The 24,270-nt window shown below is 40.2% G+C and overlaps 1 protein-coding gene across 3 annotated transcripts in view; it reads right to left on the bottom strand.

Moving 5' to 3' along the window:
* Window positions 1-24,270, bottom strand: part of SHROOM2 (shroom family member 2) — a 128,052-nt gene that overhangs the window by 31,570 nt on the left and 72,212 nt on the right. Inside the window, exons 1-4 of one of the 3 annotated variants that reach the window (XM_027785612.2) lie at window positions 17,658-17,773; window positions 15,255-15,386; window positions 7,274-9,923; window positions 5,222-5,325 (exon numbers count right to left, since the gene is read on the bottom strand). In XM_027785612.2, the coding sequence (XP_027641413.2) occupies window positions 5,222-5,325; window positions 7,274-9,923; window positions 15,255-15,386; window positions 17,658-17,758 (2,987 nt within the window). In that variant the 5' untranslated portion in view covers window positions 17,759-17,773. Of the gene's footprint in view, window positions 1-5,221; window positions 5,326-7,273; window positions 9,924-15,254; window positions 15,387-17,657; window positions 17,774-24,270 lie in introns of those variants that run through there. The other 2 variants (XM_055802226.1, XM_055802225.1) reach the window with 2 other exon arrangements.

The raw sequence follows: 24,270 nt of genomic DNA, 5'->3' as shown, positions 1-24,270 counted from the left end.
TGGGAAGTGGTGAATGAATTCCTGGTTTTGCTTTGCTTACATGTGTGGCTTTTGCTTTATTTGTTACACTCCTTTTATCTCAAGGCTCGAGTTTTCTCACTTTTACTCTTTCCATTTTTCCCCTCATCCTGACAAGGGGGGAGTGAGTGAGGGGCTGTGTGGGGCTTAGTTGCTGGTTAGGCTTAAACCATGACAGCAACAAATAGCTGCACACAACTATGGAAAGCAAAGCCTGCAAATTTTCTTTCTTTTTTAATATTTATTTTTAATTTCTAACTTCATGTAAGGAGACATTTTCACATATAAATTAATTACCATTAGGAATTCAGATATCTGAAGCATTACTTCAACCAAACTGGTATGTTCTGGCTACATGAAAAGCATGTTTTCTTCTCCCTTTAACTGAATAATTCATCTTCCTCAAAAAATAACACTTAAATCTTTATAATAATCCTTACTATACTTAAAATTATTGTAAAAAGAGAACACTTCACTTTATAAGCTCTTGAATAAAACAAACGTAGAAATTGTTAGTACACTGCACACTAGATACAGTAATCATGCATATTTATTACTTATTTTCTACAAAACACTACTTGTTAGGTTATTCTGTACTTAGAAAACTGATAAGAAATATTTCTTTCCGTTAGAAAAATTTATGTGAAAAATTACAACAGCTGTAGGTGAAGTGTAAAACTGAGAACTTAAACATCTTTTACACCATGAAATATTGAAGCTTGTTAATACATGCATGAAATGTTCGCCAAAGTAATTTTTCACTGATTTGTAAGCAAGCAGTTGCACAAGATCATCCTATTTCTTCCTTAAGAGGAAAAGGAAAGAGGATGAAAACATTTTGCTTATATAACTGGCGATGTCTTGGTAAGTCCTACAATGACTTAGACACGCTCATCCTGCAATATTCATTCAGGAAAAAATTCTCAATTTGACTCAACGTATATACAGTAAATAAAGAATGTAAGCTTAAAGTCCATATGTGACAATGCCTGCAAGCAGAGTTCTGCTTCGCTATTTAAGCAAATGGCCCTTTTGCTACATATAAAAAAACCCCAACACTAGGTCCTGCATTTCAATATCTAAGTTTCCAGTTAAGCAGATACTACCACTGTATACTGCTATTATAATACTTTTCTGTCAGCACAGTAAAACCCCCAAAATACAGAATTTAAAGTTATTTGAGTTATAAAAAACCTCGGTAGCTCCTAAAAAGTATTTCCAATGTCTAATTTAGACCATTTAATATTCTAAACATGAGATTACATGAAAACTAATTTGTCTAAATGTCTAATGTGGATTTTTTTTTCTTATCTGCTAATTAGCCCTTGCAAATATGTAGCCTCAGCCCCCAGAATGGTCACAAAACAGAACAAACTAAAAACACACGTGTATTATTTCATATGTGTATGTGTGTATACATACACACACACAAACATCCATATATGCTTGATATATATAAACACATATATAAATGTCGTTAACACCCACTTGTAAATTCTTTTCCATCTGATTCAATTCAGAAGACGTAAGATTGTTCACATTCCTGTATTGCTAAGGTCCTCCTTCTTCCTTGCACAATAATTTGCAGTTGCACCACCTGGTTAACATGGAGGCTAGATATTCACCAGCTCTTGAAAAATGAGTTTCCTTAAGAAGTGCCTCATAATGAACTCGGGAACCTCTCTACAGGCTCCTGTTTCTGGCTTGTCCAAGGTTTTTTTATAACATTAAACTTGGGCATTTAAGTCAACTTAGGCCTAAAGAAATGATTTTTACCTTGCTTTTGTATGGTAAAGATTGTTCCTCTGTTTTCAAGAGCTCAGATGGCTCATGAAAGAACTACAAAAACAACTTAAAAGTGTTTAATTAGAGTTGAGTCATGCTGTGGTCCTATATTTGACATGCACATGCTCTTGCACTTGACACCTATTAAATGTTGAAAGATTTTCTGTGACCTGTGATCTCATAAATCCTTTTACATTCTTGAAATTATGTAATATTTTCATAGACATGGCAGAAACAAATTAATGAGAGCCAAGTCAAATGTTCTTAGAACATAAATAAAAGCAATGGCTGCGACCATTTCTAGTCAATGGCAATCTTAAGAATTAGATCATAAAGCACTGTTTGTTTGATGCAGATTGACTTATGTGTGCCATCTCATCGTGCAGGAAGCCAAAGGCTACAGGCTACAAGCACACATTTCCATCTTTAACCTTCTGAAGGGCTATGTCAGTTCAGAAATTGTGGGGACTTCTATAGGGAAGTTAATTATATAACCTGCATGTACGATTTGATCAATACAGAGAGAGAGACATATTTGAAGAAGGATAGACTTTATATCTGTCAAAAGATAAGCTTTTGTAACCAATCTGAAATAGAAAGAGTAGCATAATTGGAAATAAAAAAACATCAATTTTTGTTTTACAGGTCAGCAGACTTACATAACACTTTTAAGTAGTCCTGAAGTTAAGAACATACTTAGAATTGCATCAAGCCTCAGTATGAAAATATTCAGCTCATGTCGGATGACTGTTTGTGTGCCTGTAAGTTCGTAACAAGAGTGGGTTTTGCTCTTGCATGAAGAATGATAATGGCTACTGTGGATCACTACTTTCTCTTCCTATAAAAATAATAGTCTAAGGTATTAAATACTGCAGTTTGTAAGAACATGTTGTAGCTTTTCTAAAAAGGGAGATGAAACAACCTGAATTCATTGGAAGCTCTCAGTAATCTCAGAGGAGAAAAATACAGTCCAGAGATGAAAGGAGTTCACAAATTATCTTCATCAACTTAACCTCCTCCCGTAACTTTTATAAGTAATGTTAATTTAGGTTTTGCAACTGTGTGCTAAAAAAAGAAAAGCACCAAAAAAATACTGTAGCAAAATGAACCAGCAGCAAGAAGCCCAGGAGAACAAAAAATTGCTTATCATGCACATTCTTTTGTTTGGTTTTTTTTTAAACTATTTGCTGTTACAGTAACTCCAACCCTTTTTTATTGTAGTTTCAGTGCATTAATGAGACTCCTATCTCTCCTGAAAATGATCAGTAAAGCTGTAATGGTAAACATTCAAAGTTTATTTAAACCCCACATTTTTTTTATTATTATTATTATTGTTGTTGTTGTTATTACTCTTCAAAGCCTGTAGCTTTGGACAGTCTCTAACCCCAACAAATCACCCATGGACAGGGACTCCACGGCTGGCGCTCAGTCCCTGTCCATCTAACACATGCAAATGCTGAAGGGCTGCTCCTGTGTGCAGCACAGTCGCACTGGCTTTGGTAGCACAAAGGCCTCAGAAGCACAAAGTAAGGGCCATCAGCAATATAATCCAAAACCAAATTTTCAAAGGAAGTATTAAATATGACCACAAGACCTTAGGTTTCATTAATATTCATGTTCTAGAACACACCACAGATTTGATAGATCTGCTAGCCATTTGCAGACTGCTAGCTTTTAAAAGTAGGAAACTAAATGCCTTTAGGGCAGCTCAAAAATCGTAAAATCAATTCATGTCATGATGAGTCCAGTTCCTTTTGAGCACAAGAATGCCTTGTTAAAAGAGCACATAGAAATACATATTCTTTTCCACAGGACAGCCACTCATCATCATGCAGTGGTAGTTCACAACACAGGAATTAAATACCCAAATGAGAGATTTTATTTAGTTAGTTTTTTGAATATGGAAGCATATAAGCCCCCTGCATAACGTGAGTGCTGAGGAAAAGACTGCAAAAGAAACCATTTTACAAAACCTGTAATGTGGTGAAATGGCCAAATACTACATCTGAAATATATGTCAAAACAAGCTTCAGCTTAAAAAAAAAGTTATTGCAGCTGGTGCCCAGTCATGTGATTTTCATGGATTCCATGATTATAAAGCAAGAATTGTGCTGCACAAACACTGCTAAACTGCTGGCGTAGGAGTATTATTCACACGCTTTTGTGACTAGGGTTCAGCACTGGTGGATGGAAATCATTTCACTTGTCCAGAGATGCTGTCTGCCTACAGAAGCTCATGTGCTCCTGGCTGATTGTGATGCTGCCTCCCCCTTTCCCTCCCCTCCTTCCTTTCCCTCCAGCACAATCGCCCCTCCACACGCATGCGCGCACACATTCACACCCTCATGGGCTATTCATTTTGAAATCACTACGGTTAGTACAAAGGGCTACAAATAATTAGAAAAATAGCAGATGGTCTCTTCAGCTGGGCCATAAGCAATACAAAATACAACCGTATAAAAATGCTAACAAATACTATTTTTTTACAAGCTTTTATGGTCACGACTAGAGTATGCGTTTGTTACAGTTCATAATTTTCTCTCCCCTTGAGAGATTAATACCATTTACAGAACGAAGGAAAGCCCACAGAAGTTATTTTTCCTACACATGTGTTTCTTCTGTTACAAGAACTGGAGCTATCAAACAAGGCGATAGCAGTGTGTGCACAATCTCAGTTCAGCTGTCACACGCCACTTAAGCAGCCACAATATCACTGAAATCACTGCTTACATTACAACAGCTCTGGCACACTGTGGGCCAGGAGCACACCCCCTGCACGCTAGACATTTAAGAATTTTAACTGCATTGTGCATACAGTCATACGTTTGAAAAGAGTCTGAAAATATTGTACATTTTAATTAAAATAAAACATTAATTAACAGGGAAAAGTGGAGCTGATCAAATGGAAAAACAACTTCTGATGGCTTCTGTTGGGGTACTGCATTCTGTAAAAGCACAACTAGAGAAAGGTCCAGGTTACAGCACTACTGTGTTCCAATAGCATGCTGTCTTTGCCAGAGATAATAGTGGAAAAGTCTTTTGGGAAACCTCAAGCATCCCATCCCATCCCTCCTGCCCCCCCGCCCCCCCCCCCCCCCAATCCTGTAACTGATAAATACGAAAAATATCTGAATCATTTCATGCACACAAATAAGAATCATCTGGCTCCAAACAAACTGTAATACAGCCAACACTTGACAATTTCCTCAAGCTCACCCTACAGTCCCCATAAATTTCAGTCCCCACATTAATTCTACCATGCACATTGAAGTATTTGGGGAGAAGGAGGGAAATGGGAAAAAGACATTGCAAAACCTCTGAAATCACCACAGCAAAACTTCCAGGCTGGGATAGGAAAAGATCAGATCAGAGTTGTCGTGAAAAAACTCTTTAAAGCCAGAAATTAAGAAATACTTACCTTACAGTGCAGTTCCTTTCATCCAGATTGTTAACTTTAAAGAAAACATGCCGCCCATCTTCCTTTAAATCCTCTGCTTGGCTCCTTACTTCAACTGAGACTTCCTAAAAGTGGTTTATAGCAAAAGTAAGACACCAAGTCATCACGTTTCAGACTCTCAAAAAATCTATGATTATGGAACCACTTATTTGTGGGTTTGCTCTGTTTGGATATACATGAAGTCAACAGCATAGCATGTCTTAAGCTTGTTTGGTTTTAAACAGGACAGTATGCTATGCGACCTCTTGTGCAGCACTACCAACCTGGCTGTGCTCAAGTTACTGCTCTACTTTGCTCATCTACAGAAAAGCTTAACATCTATATAAACATTCACAACTTCCATTTGGCAAAGACATAAGAAAATGCAGTGAAGAAGTTACAGAAGAGTTGCTCAGATTTTAAAAGATGCAAGTACACACCAGCTTTTGAATCCCTGAGTGCATACTTTAGTTTCTCAGTAAAACACACATCACTGTTCCAGAACTTTATTATCTCACTATCTTCAAACAACCACACCCAAAGCATAGCTTCACATTACAAACACTGAACCTACAGGAAATTTAATTGCACATTAGCACTGGAATCATCTGAATCACATATGTGAAACAACATCTTTATTTACTTCAGTCTGTTGTCAGCCTCTTCAATGCACTCATCACCATATTTTCCAGGTGCCTAAACAGGTGTCTGCTTTTTGCCCCAGGAGGCCTATACTGAACTTAAAGGCACTGACTAATAAACCAGAAATGTATACATGGATGTGATGATGACTTTTCTGCTGGGTAGGCAATTATTTAATAATTTAGTTAATTTAATTTTCAAAATAACTTCCAGGTGAATATTTCCAGTGCCTGGCACCTCTACCCTAGTAAATTATCTGCGTAGTGAAGTCCACACATAGGAGTTCAAAAACAACTTTTGCAAAAGTGAAAGACACAAAAAACCTTAAGAAAAAAGAGTCCACAACTTTTAGAGATCAGCTTACTGTTTCTTTTTAAGCTGTTCTTGTTCTACTCCTTGTCTATACACACAGACACAGAGGTGCTGTGTGGATGTGTATGTATGTATGTAATGTTTTGACCAAGGTGGTGGTGGGGAAATACACAACTGCATTGCCACAATTTTTTTCTTGCACAAAGTTCAACACAGGTTGAACACACTATGGTACGACTTTATACATATCAGGCAATCCTGCAGCAGCTTGAACAACATCTTTTAAACAGAGAACTTAAGAGACTTGGTATCTCTGTTTACTTCCCCTGCCACCTGCCAACCATTCCCTGGCCCTGCTCAGTTAAAAATTAACTTAGTATTAACTTGCAAGTTGAACAGACATTTGACATCTCTCTAAGGAACAAATTTATACATCTTAAAGCAAGCAAACTGACATAAAATAGAACACTAAGCAGTTTCATTGGCTGCTGTAGTGCAGCTTTAACATTAACTGGCATATTACTGTCTCTATGTATCTCTAAACTTTATTAGGCAGAAGTTTCATCCTTTTAGAAAAGGAGATCCATGGAAAATGATTAGACCATTAACAAAACTGGACATAAATAGATATGAATTCCCCTTGGAACATCTTTCTTCATAGTTTCAGAGAACAGAAAGCCTTAAAATGGGGAAGGCACCCACACCAATGAAGAACTAACTCTGGGTGAAGATTGCTTTGATCCTACTCTACCTCTACTGTAAAAAGGAGGGTATTATCAAATCAGTAAGGTTGCTTTCTTCCATCTGGCTACAACACACAAGGAATTACCTGATCCAATTGTTCCTTGCTACACTCAATTCCTGTGCAATACAAACTGATTTTCTTCGTGTTACTTATGAGGGCTACCTATAACTATTATTCCCTTACTGACAAAAGGTGAACACCATACTGTGTTCAACAACAACGCTGTGATCCCGAACTGGAAATTTTCATAAAAATTCTCTTTCCCCTCTCCATCACTGTCCTGCCCACCCCCTCACCTCAGGTAATTTAAAGGATAATGCAAAAGATACTTCTACCTGTTTGTAGAAATCAGTAGAAGGGGATGATCTAGACCTCTCATGTGTGTACTGGGGTTTCTCATCTTGTTCATGGCCTGCATCAAGGATATTATCAGCTGAATGGTACCTTCCTGAGCTCCTTGGCTCTACTGGCTTACGCTGCTCCTTCCATGATGCCTGATACTCTGCAAAGGTTCCCAGGCGCTGTGGCTGTTCAGATTTCACAATCTGATCAGCAGCCTTATTGCTACTACTACGGTGGACATTATCTTTTGAAGCATGTGCAGTTTCAAGTCCAAGAGAGGCTGCCCGACCTCTTCTCTCACACCATGACTCCTCTCCCTCTTGTCCACCGTGAGCTTTCCTATCTGGCCTCTCAGGCTGGCCCTCAGCTAGACCATGGGGAGCTGGTTTCTGTGCTGATTTTCTATATGCAGGCTTACTTGTTTCTTCAAAAAATTTCCACCTGTCTGCAAACGAGCCCAGGGCTTCTTCAGATGTATTTGGACGGCAATGAGCACGGCACTCATCCTCTGATATCCCAACTTCATTCATCTTCTCTGGTTCAGAGTAAGACTTCAGTTTTTGCTCTGTTGTGAACCTCTTCCTGGCTCCGATACGAGAAACGTGATGAGTGCCACTCCCTGTAGGGTTCGGTTTAGCTTGTGTAGCCTCAAGGAATCCAGACACGTCTTCAGAAACCAAAGCCAATAATGAGGAGTTGTAACTACCAGTTTTCCGCTCAGGTGACCTGGGGAGATATTCAGCAGTGCTGGGCTCCAAGTCCCGCCGTTTGAAGGATGTTGCCCTCAGAACCCTGGCCTGTGCTTCCTTGAGGTGATCTTTGTAGGTGCTGGTAAAGTTCGTGTCTGGAGAGGCAGTGACATTTTCTGTTGAATCTGGCTTCCAGGTCTCACTGCACTCCTCTGTTTCAGACGACCCTACTAACATAGCAGTGCTTCTACTTTTCTGCAGCTTCGCTCTTCTCATTTGGATCTCATTTCTCAGGGTTGTTGCAAAACGATCACTCCTTCGTGCCTGTTTAGACAAGTGAGTGTCAAATGGGGCCTGTCGCTCTGTTACTGCTTCTGGGCTGTTATCAGACTGTTTTTTCCCTTCCTGAGCTAAAGAATGCAACATTGGGGTCTTTTGAGGAGAAATCTTGCTACTCTCATCTTTCCCCCACCTAAAATCTTTCTGAGCAGATTTGTTTTCAGTGGTAGGGACACAGCCCTTTACATTCTCTTGTTGACCATACCTAGTTTCACTTTCCTCGGAGCTGCTCTCAAAGTTTTTCTTATGTCCAGACTTTTCAGTATGATGGGATTTTTTAGCTTCTTCTACTACAGCACACCTAGCATCCCCCTCTCTGTCCCCTGGGTAATGACTACTGTTCTCACACCCTTTCTGTGAAGGTTCAACAGATTGTTGAGGTAGATAGTATTTTGGTTTTGGGAACATTGTGACAACCGCAGGATTTTCGTGAGGTCCAAATGATGCTTCAGTCCCCACTGCAGGTTTCCAGCTGTCATCCTTGAGTGGCAGTGGCTTTGAGCTTCCCTGAGCAGGCTGTTTTGCTGTCACACAATAATAGCGACTCTGTCCAGTGTTGTCCACCTTCTGTTCAGCAGCACTGTTTGAAGAAGAGGAAGTGTTGGGCAGACTGGCCTGGTTTGGACTGTAGCCGTGAAAATGATCTGTAGTTAACTCCTGAACACCACTATAGGACAGATAATGTTGCTGATCTTTAGGCGCAGTTAAGATTCGTGCATTGTGAAAAAAAGTGCTTTCATCACTGTACTGGTGTTGGTGGTGGTAACTGTAAGTAGGCTGTGCAAACCGAACATCAGTGCTGGACAACGATGACTGCAGTTTGTTCACAGTTCCTACATTACTGTTGTACCTTTCACCAGTTGAAGAAAAAGCGTGTTCGGAACTGAGATCAGATTTATAATTTGAGCTGCTGACCCTCTTGTCACATGCTCTAGAGGGCTGCCACTGCTGCTCCACATTTTCCAAGTTCCAGTCACTCCTGGGCTGCAACCGGTTCAGGGCTGTAAAGTGCTGCGTGCTGGCACCCTCTGAGTACACAGGACCATGGGCTTTCTCATGGCCTTTGGTAGCAGCAAAGCTGTCACTACGAAGAGGTGGAGGTGGGGGGGGAGGAGATGAAGACTTCTTCTTATCAGGAACATACCAGACAGGTCCAAAACTGGATCTTCCAGAGCTAGCAAGCTTGCCATCAGGGTGTTCCTCTATTCTAAGACTTCTGTTGTTCTCATATTGGATGGGAGCTGGCAAATACCCAGGTTTGTCCTCTATTCCACTGTTGTCATTCAAGAACTGGCCAGACTTGTTTCCATGCTTAGCAGTCTCCCAGTGGCCTACTTTATACAGCATGTTCTCTGTCGAAGAAGTGTCTGCATTGGATAGAGTGTGGTCAGGGGTGCTAGAACTTGTGGAGAAAGACCCGTAGGCTGAATCTCGCTTACTTTGGCTCCCTAGATGATCAATGCTACTATTAGACCTTGCAGAAGAAAGTCTTCCATACTGGGCTACTTGTGGAGTGTGGTCCCAGCTGTCCATACTTCCCAAAGAGCTGAACTGGTCAGAAGCGCGATGTAGACTTGACTGATCCCACGAGTTTGAGAGGTCATGAGAAGAACAACTACGGCAAGAAACAAAAAAAGTCTCAGAAAAAATATACCAGTCAAAAAATGCCGCAACATAATTGTAAATATACAGCAACCAGTTTTACTAACATTGGTTAAGATCCATCTGCAATAGCAATTACTCAAGACAAAAAAGCTCATAAAATTGTAAGTTTGAACACAAAGTCAGGACTTTATACTCTGCCACTGATTCAAAGCTTGAATCTTAAAAACTAACTCAGCTTCCCATTTTAAGTTTACCAGTAAGTAGTACACATTATCCCCTTAAGGGTCCCCTTTCCCTTTGTAAATTGTTGATTTTGCTGACATTGCTTTTAGACAAATTTGTTTTGAGCTATATTCGCTCCCTTTTTTCCCAGGGCAAACACAAATTTATTTTTCAGCTTATTTTCCAGGCACCCCGATTCTTCCAGCTATTAAACTCACATACTTCCCTGTTCATCTTTTGTAATCTCACTCTAAACTTACTTCAGCCCATGAAGTTACTCCCCCGTCCTGCTTATCCAAATCTGCCCATTCATTTAATATTTTCATTTCTAAATGGAGGTTCACTAAAAACATTTGCCTCAAATGCCACCGTTTTACTTCTGAGCCTCCACATGCACCTTACCAATGTGGTTTCAAATCACTCTCAGGTTGACACCCTTACAACAATGTCATTCAATTCCACCCAGTTCCACAACACTGATGTCAGAGCGACGTAAGCTCTGCATGGCTAAAACTAAACTTCTGACCTTCTTTCAAGAATCCTTACTGCCACCAGCTGCTCTTTGCCATTCTTTCTTCTATAGAAACATCACCTTTGACACTGTACTTTCTCTGGATCATTTACCTAGGACAGAATTTCAAAATCTTGCTGCTTCTGTTGTTCTACTACCCAGTTTCATTCTGTTTTCTCTCTTTCCTTTTCTTCTCTGTCTTTCATAGCACACACCTCCTGTCAATCCAACACACTGATGCTGAGATGACAGTCTTTCCAATTATTCTCATCACATCTCCCTGTTTGAACTTCACTGGCAGCTCCTCCTGCTTTTATATAGCAAATTCAAATTCTTGCCCTTGCATGCAAAGCCCCTTGGTAGAAATCCCAGAGTTATTCCACTTCCCTGTAGCTATAATTATATGAAGTATCTATGAAATCTTTTGTGGTAAAAAAACCTGTGAAAGCTAGCAATGAAGTTAGATTAGTCCACATAAAAATGCAGAGTGATATAGATCTTTTTTTGTCAAAAATACTGCATGGGTCAACTCAACACTTCTTTGGAATTCAGTATTAACATGAGAATTGCTTTACCCACCCCCACCCACGCAACTATAGCCTTAGTAACTTTTTTTTATACATGGTCAAAAGCTATTTATGTTAAGAAAGAGAAGGTATACTTTGTGCTTGTTTTCTAAAAGTATTTTATTAACGAATTACACTAGCATTGGCCTCATCTTGTGGGTTTTTTGTTGTTTCATTCTTTTATTTTCAACACTTTAAAACATCTTGCTGAATACTTAAAAAGGTCTTAACTGTCATCTTAGGCAGATACTGCGGTTCATGTAGAAAATGTCTTGGTCATTATCAGGATCTCTCTCGTTAAAGAAGAATTTAAGCCAGATATTGTTATCAATTGCTGATATTCTTCCCCCTCTTCAGCACTAAGGAGATACGTGGCATCGATTAAAATAAAGATGACACTTGCACAGGAAAGCAAAGCCTCAACTTACAATTTACAAGACTCCTGTAGATCTGCTGGTACCACATGTGAAGCACAAATCATGAGCATAAGAGGTCACAGCCCTACTAGAAAATGCTTAATGGAAACCCAGCAGATGCAGCAAAACCTTCAAAGAAAGGACAGGAAAGTGTCTGATGGTGTATTACTGCAAAGCATTGTCTCCTTAACCATGGGGCAATCCTCCCATGAACCCTGACAGGGAAGAAAGTTCAAAAGCCATTTCTCTGCTTGAGTCTGGCATCCCAGAATATCCTTCTCAATGGCTTTTTTAGAGTGGATTCACAAAAGCACCTACACAGCTGGTCAAAGTCTAGCAGGTAAAGTCCAGGAATAATCTACAAACATCATCCTTGGCTTCTTTGGCCAATATGCACCGCACCCCCCAACCCTGGGGCATGAGTTTCTGATGCCAGGCCCTCCTAAAAATGACATCATCTCAGCAAATCAGACCACATTCAGACCACATGGGATTACAGGCCAGCTGTACCTGACCCTAATTGCCCCAAACCCTCAGTTTAAGCAGCCTTCTCAAAGCATATTTGCCTCACACCCACAAGGCCAGAATGAAGTAGAAGAGGTTGTTGGTTTCAACTGCACACCCAGGGGCATGAAAAAACACACAAAAAAGATCTTCTATTATAGTATATCCTACGGGAAGAAAGTGGAAAATGCAGAGTCTAACTTTCAGCAACTTAAGAGTTCATATCCACACCTCACAGAAAAGTGCACTCAGCCTTAGACTAGGGTGGTCTAGGAAAAAGGTCTGCGTCCATGTTGTTAACATATGACTTCTGTGGAAAAAAAGACAACCAAACCCAACCACCACAACTCAGAAGACTCACAGAGGGAAATTAAGGCACCAAAAGCTTACAAGGTCTAACTCTCTGTCCTTGCCTGAGAAGCACCTAGACCTGGCAGTGTGCTCCCAAGATAGCTTACAGTTTTTGAATGAAAGTCACATGATAAGAAATACACATATAGCAGCAGATGTGGAAAGCTGGGCTCCGTAACTATGCTCTCTCCTATCTACACTAGTACAGTCTCTCCTGGTTTGTCTGCCTTCCTCTAGCTCCATGTGCCTTCTCAAAGGTCCAAATTCAGTAGGCTGTCAAAAAAAAATCAAACAAAAAAAACCCCCCAACACCCCAAACCAAATTACCCATAGCATAATCTAGCATCTACCTAGATAGTAAGGACAATTTTCAGAGGGTTGTTTGTCCAGCTGCACCCCACCCACGCCAACACACAAAATCCAGGTATAACCTGCCTGGAAGAGAGCAAAAGCAGTTCTGCCCCCTGATTGAACTCTTCATTTTTCACAATTGATACGGCTTTCACACTCATAGAGAGAATGTAGACAGGCGCATTCAGAAGAGATTTTAGGCTGTGAACATAAATCTCAGATGCTTAGCTCAAGGAAGGACAAGAAATTACACAAATAGGCCAAAGATGGATCCTTGGGCTAGAAATATCCCCTCCTCGGGCTAAGTCTATTATCTCCTTGCATACCATTTTCAGCTGAGTGCTGTCTCCTGTTCAGCTTTTTGCTTAACTGGCAGAGTACACAGTGCTTCTCAGTTTTGTGAATTGTACTTTGAAAGTGGAGAATCTCTGAAGCTGCTCACCTTCTCTTTTGGCAGATGTGCAAGCCCAAAGAACCCCCCCTCTGCAACGGAGATCCTAAAATACCCAAATCCTAAAATCCCAAATCTGGGAATGCTGGGCCTCTAGCAGCCACAGTCTGAAGTCAGCTCGGCCACTGAAACTGTCTTGGGCATCAGACACCAGGACCAGCTGATGTCCCAAACACATCATCTTTCAGATGGGCAGCACAGGCATCCAAGGGGTTAGAATGGCAGTGCCCTGGGAAACCTAGTATTAAACTGTGCTAAAGCCACTAAATCTTTCAGGAACATGTGAGAAAGCAGAATTTACCCTTTTTATTAATACTAAGGTGTACCAGCAGTTGCTGCTACTTCTGATATGTGGGGAGAGAAGACTGCTCTATTCCCCTCCCCCTGTTCCTTTACACCCACAATTTCCTGTCCAAAGCTCATTTCAAACTGGCCTTGAAACAAATTGGTGGTTTTTTTCCTTCTTTAAAGAATTGTGATTTGCCCAGCTCCTATCAAATCACACTTTGACACATATGTCTTGTAGTATTTCACTTTCACCAGGTACAAGGACAACCAACAGGAAAAGCATGAAGCATGTATCAATTTAGAGCTCAGTCAGAAGACTCAGTAGACAGAAAGTAGAAATACTTGAGTTAGCATTGCAGCCAGGAAATCTATAAAGTTTTTAGAAATTTCTCAGTTTTGCTTCTATGTACGAAGACTTCTATTGACTTCAAATCTATCAATCTAATTCAGCATATCTACATGAAATTTAAATACAAACTCTCTAAATCAGTGTAAACCAGCAGCAATTCTAATCGAGGATTTGAGAAACAGAATAAGCTAAAACTTCTCCTAATGAAGTACTACAAAATGCATTTAAAAAACCCCTCTGTCTAAACGTTAACAGTCATGCTTTATTCAAGGGCAGACAGCAAGTTATTTTAAAATCAGTAGGGAGCTTCCAATGAAAACAAACCAATACAAAAAGATTGTAAAAATGACATGAAAAACAAAAGAAACTCCTAAAGTATGAATGTTCTTCTAACTACCACAATAAATTAACATCAAGAAGTAATGATGGAGAATGTATAGGAGTAAGTACAGAAAACACAAGCCTACTTTCCAAACTGGGATTGTGTACCAGACTAATTTTCTTTAATGCTCAGGGTAACTATGGTCCAATGGGAACCAAGACGAAAAAAAGCAACAAAAATAAACAACAAAAAACACCAAACAAAAACCCCCAAACTCATGAAAATGCTGAAGAATGCCACATACAAGCAGGAAACAAACAAGAACCTGTAATCAGACACAAACAGGCACTACCTAAAAGTTTTAAGTTTCACTACTAAAACTGCATGGGTGCCAACCTTTCTCCCCTGGTGTTGAAACAGACCTAACAAATACTAAGTTGCTTTAAACAGGGACTGAAAATCATTGGTCTTATTACCTCTCTACACAAGCAAGAGCACAGCTGTAGGGAAGATCAGATTACAGAAAGACAGTTTAAGGTATTACTGGTTTTATTAGTTAAAAGTCCAACAGTAAAACATTCTACACCCTTCCTTTAGGAAAAGTATTTTTAATAGTCTGAAACAGTATTTTTCAATTTCTTTTTCCTTTACTATTTCATTTTAATTATGTTAATGTCGACTGTTTCCTTTCACTTATAAAGGTTTAGGATTTTACCAGGGGACACTGAAAAAAAATACAGAGCAAGAAACATAACCTTCTGACTGCCTTTAAAGCTAGTTTCTTACCTTTCAATCACACGCACATATCACATACTGTTTCTGAAATCCACTCATCCATATGCCAAACTTCCCATGTCCCCCTCTTCAAACACTGAAAGGACAGGCAATACTAAAGACATATAATACAACAATTCTGCATTTGTGGTTTTACAAAACACTTGACAACATGACCTACAGTGTTACCGTCTTGCTGTTTGAGCTTAATGAGCATAACTTAAGCAGAGACTCACCTTGCATGATAGCGCGAGTGCCAGGAAGTGCAGGCACTGGATGAGGAAAGGTGTGACGTGGCTGTCTCAGGTTGACTTTCTGTAAATTTGGTTGCATGCCAGGAGTGAGGCCTGCAGGCTAGGTCATTTCTTCTGAAAAAGAAAGGTAAGAGTGTACTAGTTTAATGCAAACAGTTCATTAAGGTGATATGCAGCAAAAAATCTACCAGGGTCGTAGTCAAATGTTATACAGGTAGGTCAGAGGCATAATGAATTTAAATGACAGCAAATGAAACTACTTTCTAACATGCATGCCAGTTTGAAAAGACACTCGCATTTCTTTAAAATGCTCAAGATGCAGTGAAACGCCAATACTCTCTCTCCAAGGTCTGTGCTTGGGTGTTTTAGGTTTTAAAAACACTGTAGTTATTTTGGGGGTGAGGTAGTTTTTATGAGGGGCAGAGACAGGCAAACAAATTTTAAAGAACCTGACAAATATCTAGAGCTTTAATAGTTAAAGCTAATACTGAGAGTTATGACTTCTACATGATAACAGTACAGTAAGGCTTTGGCAAGATTTTACTGTAAGTAGGTGCTTATGGGAAGAGTTAATGACAGGAAGGAATAAAGCCACGTACATTGTTTTGTACAAGTTAGTAAGAGTGATATAACTATTAATCATAACTCCAGCGAAGTTCTGCTTCAGCTCTTAGAATGTTTGGCACCCCAGGTATGCAAAGTGTATTGAGTTTTTTTTGTTTCTTTTTTTTTTTTAAAGAATACACCTAAAAATTAGCCTAGCAATTCATCTCAGTCCCCAAATACCTACTTAGATATCATCTGCAAATGTATATGGTCATTACACCTCATGTAACTGAAGAGATCCACTCTAAGAAGTAAAAGAGTAAATTTAGTTTAAAAAAAAAAAAAAGTAAAGTTAGAGCTTCATACTACACAAACCTTTCTGCAAAACCTTTCTACACTCCTCTGCCCTTTCCTTCTGCTCAAGAGTTAGTAACAACAGCTTGCACTTCCTTCCAAGGACTTTCTGTTTGTAACACCTCTTGGCATGGCATGCATGAAGTGCATTCTCCCCCAAGGTTAAACAAGCCTTCTGAGTGGAATTTAGCCACTTTGGTTTCAGCAAGCAGATGCTGAGCATAGGCCATTTGTCCAGACCCTCTCAGTCACCTGGGGAACAAAGCAGTAACTTCTTAAAAGGCAATTCATCCTGCCCTTCTCTTCGGCTCATCCTAGAGGAAGTGCAATTTAAAATTTAGACAAGGTATAAGGTGAGAAAAATCCAGTCCTTCCAAGTCACAGTCTAAAACAAAGGATAGGACCTTAGCTCTTGAGGTTTTTTTTAAACGCACTTATGTATTTCACTTATACTTCTATAAAGTTTATTACTGCAAGGTTAAGCAATTTGTCTGTTATAAAAATCATTTTCTAAGCTGAGAAAGTGTTCCCTATTTTCAATGTCTACTCTAAAGGCAGTCCTAAATTTTTTTTACTCACTTCCCCTTTTTATAAACTGGGGTTATCAGACAGCCACTGGATTTAGAGAACAAAACAAAAGCTCATTATAAATCCAGTGTATTCCAAACAGGTTAAATTTGAGTACATGGCTTTTTGCAGTATATTCAGGAAGATCTGATGAATTCAGTGATTAATTGCCTTTCCAAACTCTGCATGCAGGATTAAAAAAGGAAAATAATTCTACAGGGAAGCTGTAATTTCACGAATAAGTGGAGCATCATTACTGTCACAAAAAAAAGAAGTAATTGTTTCCATAAACAAAATCCTACTCTTCCCAGCATGACAAAAGAGAAAACAGTTAAGCAAAGCATCACTATGTTCTCCTTTCATGGTAGGATATGAAATTCACAGTGAGTGGAGAAGCCCTAATACTTTCAGTGCAAACAAGTGCAAAAGATTCTGCTCAGCCATGCGATGATGGGCTCCAGACAGACAGTCCTTGTGTATTCCAAGGGCTCCAGGCCTGTGTTCAGGTATGGAAAAGAAAAGAAAAGAAAAAAAGGGAAAAAAAATTTCAAAAATCATTCCACTGTTCAGCTGCACAGAACATCGAAGGATTTTTTCCGCCCACAGCTCACCTCTAACGGTACTGATACCAGCTCAGCAAACCACACGTTATCTATTTAGGGAAGTTCAATAGACCTCCCAGGCATCAATTCAGCAAAAACGTTTACCTAGTATGAGACAATTACTTTTCTACGATGCATCACTAAGGAAACACAAGACTAGAAAACTAACACAATACAAGCAATGCTTGGAGTGTAAGGAAATGAAGGGTGGGAAGAGGGCTTCTGCGACAGTTTGCTATGGGCTTGACAAATGGTAGGAAGAATCCAATCAGTGGGAAGGAACACATGGGATGCACTTGTAAAGTCAGTACTGTACCTCATGGAACTTCTCAAGATCTTCATAAGGTAGTTTCTTGCTACATGAACATCGTTTTCAGATGGCATTTTCTGTTCTACAATATCCACCACTGCTTTCATCTTCCTGAGCAGCCAAGCAAGGGGAGGAACAGACTGGGCTGAGTTGTGACATGAGGCAAGTGAAGCGGACAAGAACTTGCAAGTTCTATTTCATTTTTTTGTATTTGTGGACACATATTTTTGAGAGGTGGTTTGTGGTTAATTTTGTTGGTTTTTTTTAAAGACATAATAGTCTGAGCAGCCCAAAAATACTGGTGGGATACCTAAAAGGTGGAATCATGTAAACACCTGCTTTCAATGAAGTCCACAACATGACTAAAAATTAATTTATTGTGCATAGCCAACAATGCTTTCTGCTGCATTCTCACCATTTAGTTACACTTACTATGTCCTCCATTTCCAGAAACAATTTTTTCTAATAAGTGGAGCACAGCATGAATATTGATCCCAAAGCTCGGCACATATAGGTAGAAGGACTGGACAGAAAAGATTAAAAGACCCAAAAGAGGAATACTTTGCAGGCAACTTAAGATGCTGGAAGCTGAGCATTTGTATTCTAATGTAATACCTCTGTATTAATTCTGAGTGACAGAATGAGATCATCTGAACCTACAACCCAGAAAACCTCCAGCATTAATGAAAGCATTAATAAAAGCATTTCACTGAGTGTCTTTCTACCAGTGCTTTTAAAAAGCTGCTGGAAGGAAAATGCTGATAAGCTTTGAAGATATGATACAAAGAGAATAAAACAATTTCTATTGACTATAAGCAATCCCTTAGATAGTGGTCTCAATGACATGTGTGTGCAAATACTTTAGCAATAGAACATTACCAATCCAGTTTTTCAGTATAAATCTGTCCTTTTATAGTTATTACTTGTAAGTCATTAAGAAAGACATTCTGAATTTCACAGGCTATAGAGTTAAGATAGTGGTTTAGATTGCTGCAGCAATACTCAGGAGGTTGACTGGATACAGAGGAAAATAAAACAAAAAAAAACCCCACCCCAAAAAAAACTAAAATCAAAGAGAAAAAATGTATTTCTTTGACCAAGGGAGAAAAACAATGAAACTGGGCAAGCAGATTTATCTGTAAACAATAACAAAGGTCAGAAAAATACCTTAAAAATGAAAAGTAGAGAGCAAATTGAATAAGGTAAAGGAACTATCTCAGCATACAACAGTGTCAATGAGTATGAGCCATTTCCTCTGCTTTCAGGCTCATTCTGAATTCTTGTAGGTACCACTCAGATATACGACCTGCAGATACAACAGACCCAGATACAACAGACATGGGTATTCATTCCCCCCACCGCCCAAGATAATTTGTGTCATTCTCATCTACCAAAGAGCACCCTTGCTGTAACCCTATCATACAGGCTTTTCTATTTGGAGTCCCAAAGCTAAAGGAGGACAGGCAGTTCCAGGGACCTGTGTCCAGGTGGAAAGCAATTGCTAGGTTTTATCTGGCTGTTAATGTTCCGTTCCAGCCCTCTGCTGAACCAACAGACGGAAGGCCTGACTGCTGGCTCACACCTTTCTGAAACAGAAAACTGGCTTTGCATCCCTCTCACCCATCTCATTACTGGCCCTGTAGCTCAAAGGAGTTTTTTTAATACCACCAGTGGTGACATACCCACACACAGACACACTGATCCACCTCAAGTACAAGGTAACAAACAGTTCCTACAGGGATTCTTCAGGTAAAACCTTGGAAATGTGAAATGAACAGTCATCCTAATGGGACATTTTAACCGGGACTGCCCAGCCATTTCCCTCTTTAAAGGCTGTCTTCTGTTACTTCACGTCCTTATGTCGCTCGAAATTTACCGAGCTGCACGATTACTTTCCAGCTGAAATCTAAATAGTTCCTCAAAATGGCTGAGCTCGCCTTGAGGGGGAGGAGGAAAACTCCTTCCCGGTTCGCCACAAGCCGCGCACGGCCGGGCTCCACCTGCGCTGACACAGGCAGCACGCAGCAGCCATGACGAGCAGCGAACGCCGCCCCCCGGCTCTCCGCGGCACCGGCGGGAAGGGGACTGGGCGCGAGGCGTGCCCGCCACTGCAGCCCGTGCCGCCAGCGCCCCCTGCCGGCTGCGGGCAGCGCCGCGCCACGGCCCGCCGCAAGCGCAGTGCTGCCTACTGTTCGGCGGCGGCAGGAAATAAACCCCGGGCTTAGACAAGAATTCCCAAGTTTCCCAGTTTAAAAGGAAGGCGTCGTCAGTGGCCTCAGTCAGAACTGAGCTGTATCCACAAAGAACTATCACACAGTCAGGACCAACCCTCCGGGTTACCACTGTTGTAGTGATTATTCATATTAAAGATTAAAAAATATGTATATACTCAAGTTTTTAGTCCCTTTAGTTCCTACAGAACATTTTTGTTCCCAAAGCTGCAAACCACTGTTTCACAGCACAGCCCACGTGTTTCAAGGTACAACTTCCCTGCAAGCCCCAGATCTGGGACCCAGTCAATGTAGTTTAACTGGATGGCAGCTATCAAAATAAAATTCCTCTCCGTTCACCAAGATGCAACTCAAGACTTCAGTGGTGAGGTAAAGCCTCTCCCCGGCGCTTTGCTTTTAAAATAGCCCAAGTTCACATTTTCACAGCTGCAGGAGGAGGTCCAAACTACTTACAGCTATTTTAAACCTCGCCTATAACCAGGAATTTGTCCCAGTTCCCCAGTGTAAGGTAAATGGCTACCAAATCGCCCTGCCTGCACGCCATGGATATGCAGAAAGGCTGCGGCACAGAGATAAAATGGAAACCTACATGTGCTTAAAGGTCAAATGCACAATTCATTGGCATCCTCAAAACAAGCACGCTCAGCCACTGCATGTACTGAATGGTACGGCTCACAAGTGCCCTCGGATTGTTTCCGAAGTCAAATAAACCAAATCATGGCACAGTTGTTTGTCCTACAGGAAAAAAAAACAATCCTGTCAGACATCGTTAAGTGGCCAGTTATAAATAGTGTTGCCCTGTTGCCCCATACCAGCCATGCAAGTTGACTAGGAGTTCAGTCTTTGGGATCTCCTCAGCAAGCCACTCATCCATGGTTTTTCAGACCATGTAGAGAAAATTTCAAGAATTTGTAGTGACAGCACAGGTGCCCTTGCTTGACCCCTTATAAATCCCAAACGGCTTCATAGTTCCCAGCTTTCCCACCTCACCCCCTTTAAAATAACACTAGGCCAGACATACTAACACCTCATTAATGACATTTTTATAATTCTGTATGTATTGGGGGGAAAAAAGTCCTTCCAAGCCATGTCTCTCTGTTGTTTTTTTTTTAGTTCACCACTCTTGTGCTCTATGAATTAAACTATGCTAGAAGACTGACATATAGTGCAATTAAATGGGTATGCAAACAGGCACTGTAAATAAAGCACTTAATTTGTGAAAAACATTATTTGGATTTTTTTAGTCTTCTGAATCCTTGGCAGAAATAAAAAGGAGGCTGAAAACCACCATGAAGCTGCAGCTACCCACAGAGGCCTCAAATAAGAAGAAATTAACAATGTCACCATTTTTCATTCCAAAAATAGTTCAATGTATTTTCCCCTGCAGACTGTGAAGGCCTCAACCAACTGCCTAACCTGGGAGCTCAAAATTAGAACAGAATGACTTTTTTTCTAAAAAATGAAAAAGATAAAATTGCTATCTGAACAAATCAAGTATTGTTTCGGAATAAGCACTTATTTGGTGAAAATTTCTTCCTTCTTTGTTCCTGCCCTCCCCTCAAATAGACAAACAACATTCCTTTCTACAGAGTACTGAGGGAGTCATCGCCCTCCACAAAGAGATTTTCTCTCTCAGGCAACTATATTTGTAGAATTCAAATTACTTCATGTTATGTTAGTCACCTGGCAAATCTATCTGACAGGTAAAATTTGGCAACAGACTAAGGTCCAGCGGCAAAACTATATAGGGAATGTGAACAGCTTCTTGTATCACTCTTAGTAACTCAATACATCCATGAGTTATCCTAATCTACGCTCAAACAGTTGCTACCAATGCTATAAGGAAGCTTTAGGTTAAGTGCAATACCATCCCCTCCCTCCTTTCCCCTTGCCATTTTCTGTGTTGTCCTGCCTCTTGACTTACCTGTCTATATCTCTGGATGTGACAGAAAACCAAGCAATGGGTAAAAGTGATATTAAAAGGAAGACAAAGAATCCAAAACTTGAGATTGAACACTTTTCCTGAACAGTTACTCTCCCACTGTATTTCTTCCTTGTTTGTTTGAAAAAGGAGAAAGGGAGGGGGGTGGCATGTATGTGCGAAAGAACATGAGAAGGAAGATCACAGAAAGCCTCCTGAAAATTTTCATGCAACAATTCCATATTAAAGGACCCCCTCCTCCCAACAGAATTTGAAGTAAGCCTTCACTCTGTCATTCATAACCAGTAAGGATGAATCAAAAAAGTTGTATATATACGCACACCCCTCTCATATACACATGTATTTTTATGTATAGATAATACACATATGATATGTACATATACATGTATCCATATGTATAAGCAAAGTCACATTTTAGGCTTTTCAAAATATGCCCACAACTTCTCTGTCCAGATGGATGGTTTGGTACTTCAACCACCAGGTTTTGGTCTTCCCAATACACCAAAGCCCTGCTAAAACCTGACCCACTGTCCACTTCTGAATTCATCTCCCTGCTTCTTTCTAGAACATCACAGTCTGAAGCGCTTTGTTCCCTTTTTGTAAGGTTGTCCTACTGCCTTTCACTCGGATTCTGCCTTGGATGCCTCAACTTCCTGCTGCCCTGAGGCTAGACAGCAGCAATTTAAATGCTTTTTCTAAAGTATGCTCTATGCCAGTATTCAGACTGTCTATCCAGGACAGCCTTAATGTCCTTTCAAAAAGGGTCAGTAAATTTAGGCTTTGTTTGGGTGAGCCATACAGTGACTGCACAAACCCTGCTCAAAAGCTAACAGGGGGGCCTTCCCAGCTGAGGCAGAAATACCAGGACTTAGAATTTTGAGTTACGTGTGTGGGGACCTTCACACCCTTGCTTTTATAGAGATTAAACCAAAAATGTGTGAAAAATGTGTGTTCATGGTGAGCAATAAACCTGAAAAATTACTGGTAAATATCATCACGGTAGGTATTTTAAGGCAATGCCTTTTACATATGCAGATCTATAGTGAACTTTATAAGAACAACAGACAACATCTCCTTGCTTCCACGCTTACTCCCTGAATCAAAAAAAAAAAAGCTTGAATAGAGTTTTATATTGAGGAAAATTTTTTGAAGATTTTTGTATTGGGTATCTGCTGAAAATTAAATAGAAATGCTTTCACATCATAATTGATCAAACACTGCTTATATGAGATTTAAAAAACTAGTATACCAGCTCAATAGCCTAGGAAAGTGAATTTAAGGTGAAGCTCCTAGGATCAGAAATAATCAGCAGCAACGTTATTGTTAGTTTGCCAGCTGTGCACTGTTTTCCAAAACAAACACAGGAGGGTCGAGATACACAAATTCAAATCACTACTGGCAACACACAGCCACACCAGATTTTTTGTTTCAAGACTCGTCTTCTCTCCATTAACAGCAGCACATACCCTATCTGTTTGTCAGAACCACCTCTCCTTGCATATTAGCATCTATTCTTTTGGGAAAATCCCCTGTGACATACTTCACTGGAATGGGATGAACCAATGATGAAAACTAATCAGCTCAGTATATGAAAAAACTCTTCTCTGACCCCAGACAGCTGAGCCCTGCTGCCTTACATCCCTCTGTTCAGCGACAGCTGGATCAGCCACAGGCAAAAAAACCCAGGCATCCAAGACTCTGCACATAACATACACAGACACACAAACTACAGAAAATGAACAGTTGAGAGAAGAACAGTTGGTAGTCTCAAGCAACACTGAAACCCATTTATAGAAATTAAAGAATAAAATTTTCAAGCAAATAAAGTCATTAGCAGCCTTGTCATCCTAAGACAAATCTATGACTGACTGCCCCTAGAATAATCAACTCTTTTCAAAGTTTAAATGATTTTGATGATCAGGAAAAAACTACATGAAGATTGGGCTCCTAATCAACTTCACTATTTGGTAAGTTAGAGTGATTCACAAACTATTATCTTTTCTGGTTAAAATGTATCGAAAACACATCAGTTGAAGAAAACTGTATCTTAATTAAGGAAAGCTGTTAACAACTGAGTAACCATGAAATGATGAACCAGCCTGGTCTAACGGCAGCCCACCCAATTCCTAATCCCCAGCAAATACAGAAGCTCCTTGCAACAAGTTTTCATATCTTCACCTTCTGCACTGGAAGCTCTTGGCTCAGCTCAGCCATCTTCCTGCAGGGAGTCGCCAGCACAATTCCTCCTGGAGGCCCATCGCCGCCTTTGTCTTCAGATTCTTTTCTCTCTCCAGCCCCCATCCCATACTTATCTGGGGTTGGTTATTCTCACCATCCCCTCCTGAAGGACATGGCAAGCTCGCACTCCCTTTGCGGGACAGTTCCTACACAGTCTTTTCCACCTGTGTCGCTGGCAGCCAGACAAGATTTTTTTGTGTGGATCTAC

The sequence above is a fragment of the Falco peregrinus genome, chromosome 4, assembly GCF_023634155.1.
Source record: "Falco peregrinus isolate bFalPer1 chromosome 4, bFalPer1.pri, whole genome shotgun sequence".
Lineage (NCBI taxonomy): Eukaryota > Metazoa > Chordata > Aves > Falconiformes > Falconidae > Falco > Falco peregrinus.
Note: the sequence above shows the minus strand (reverse complement) of the source record. Positions and strands in the feature narration are given on the sequence as shown.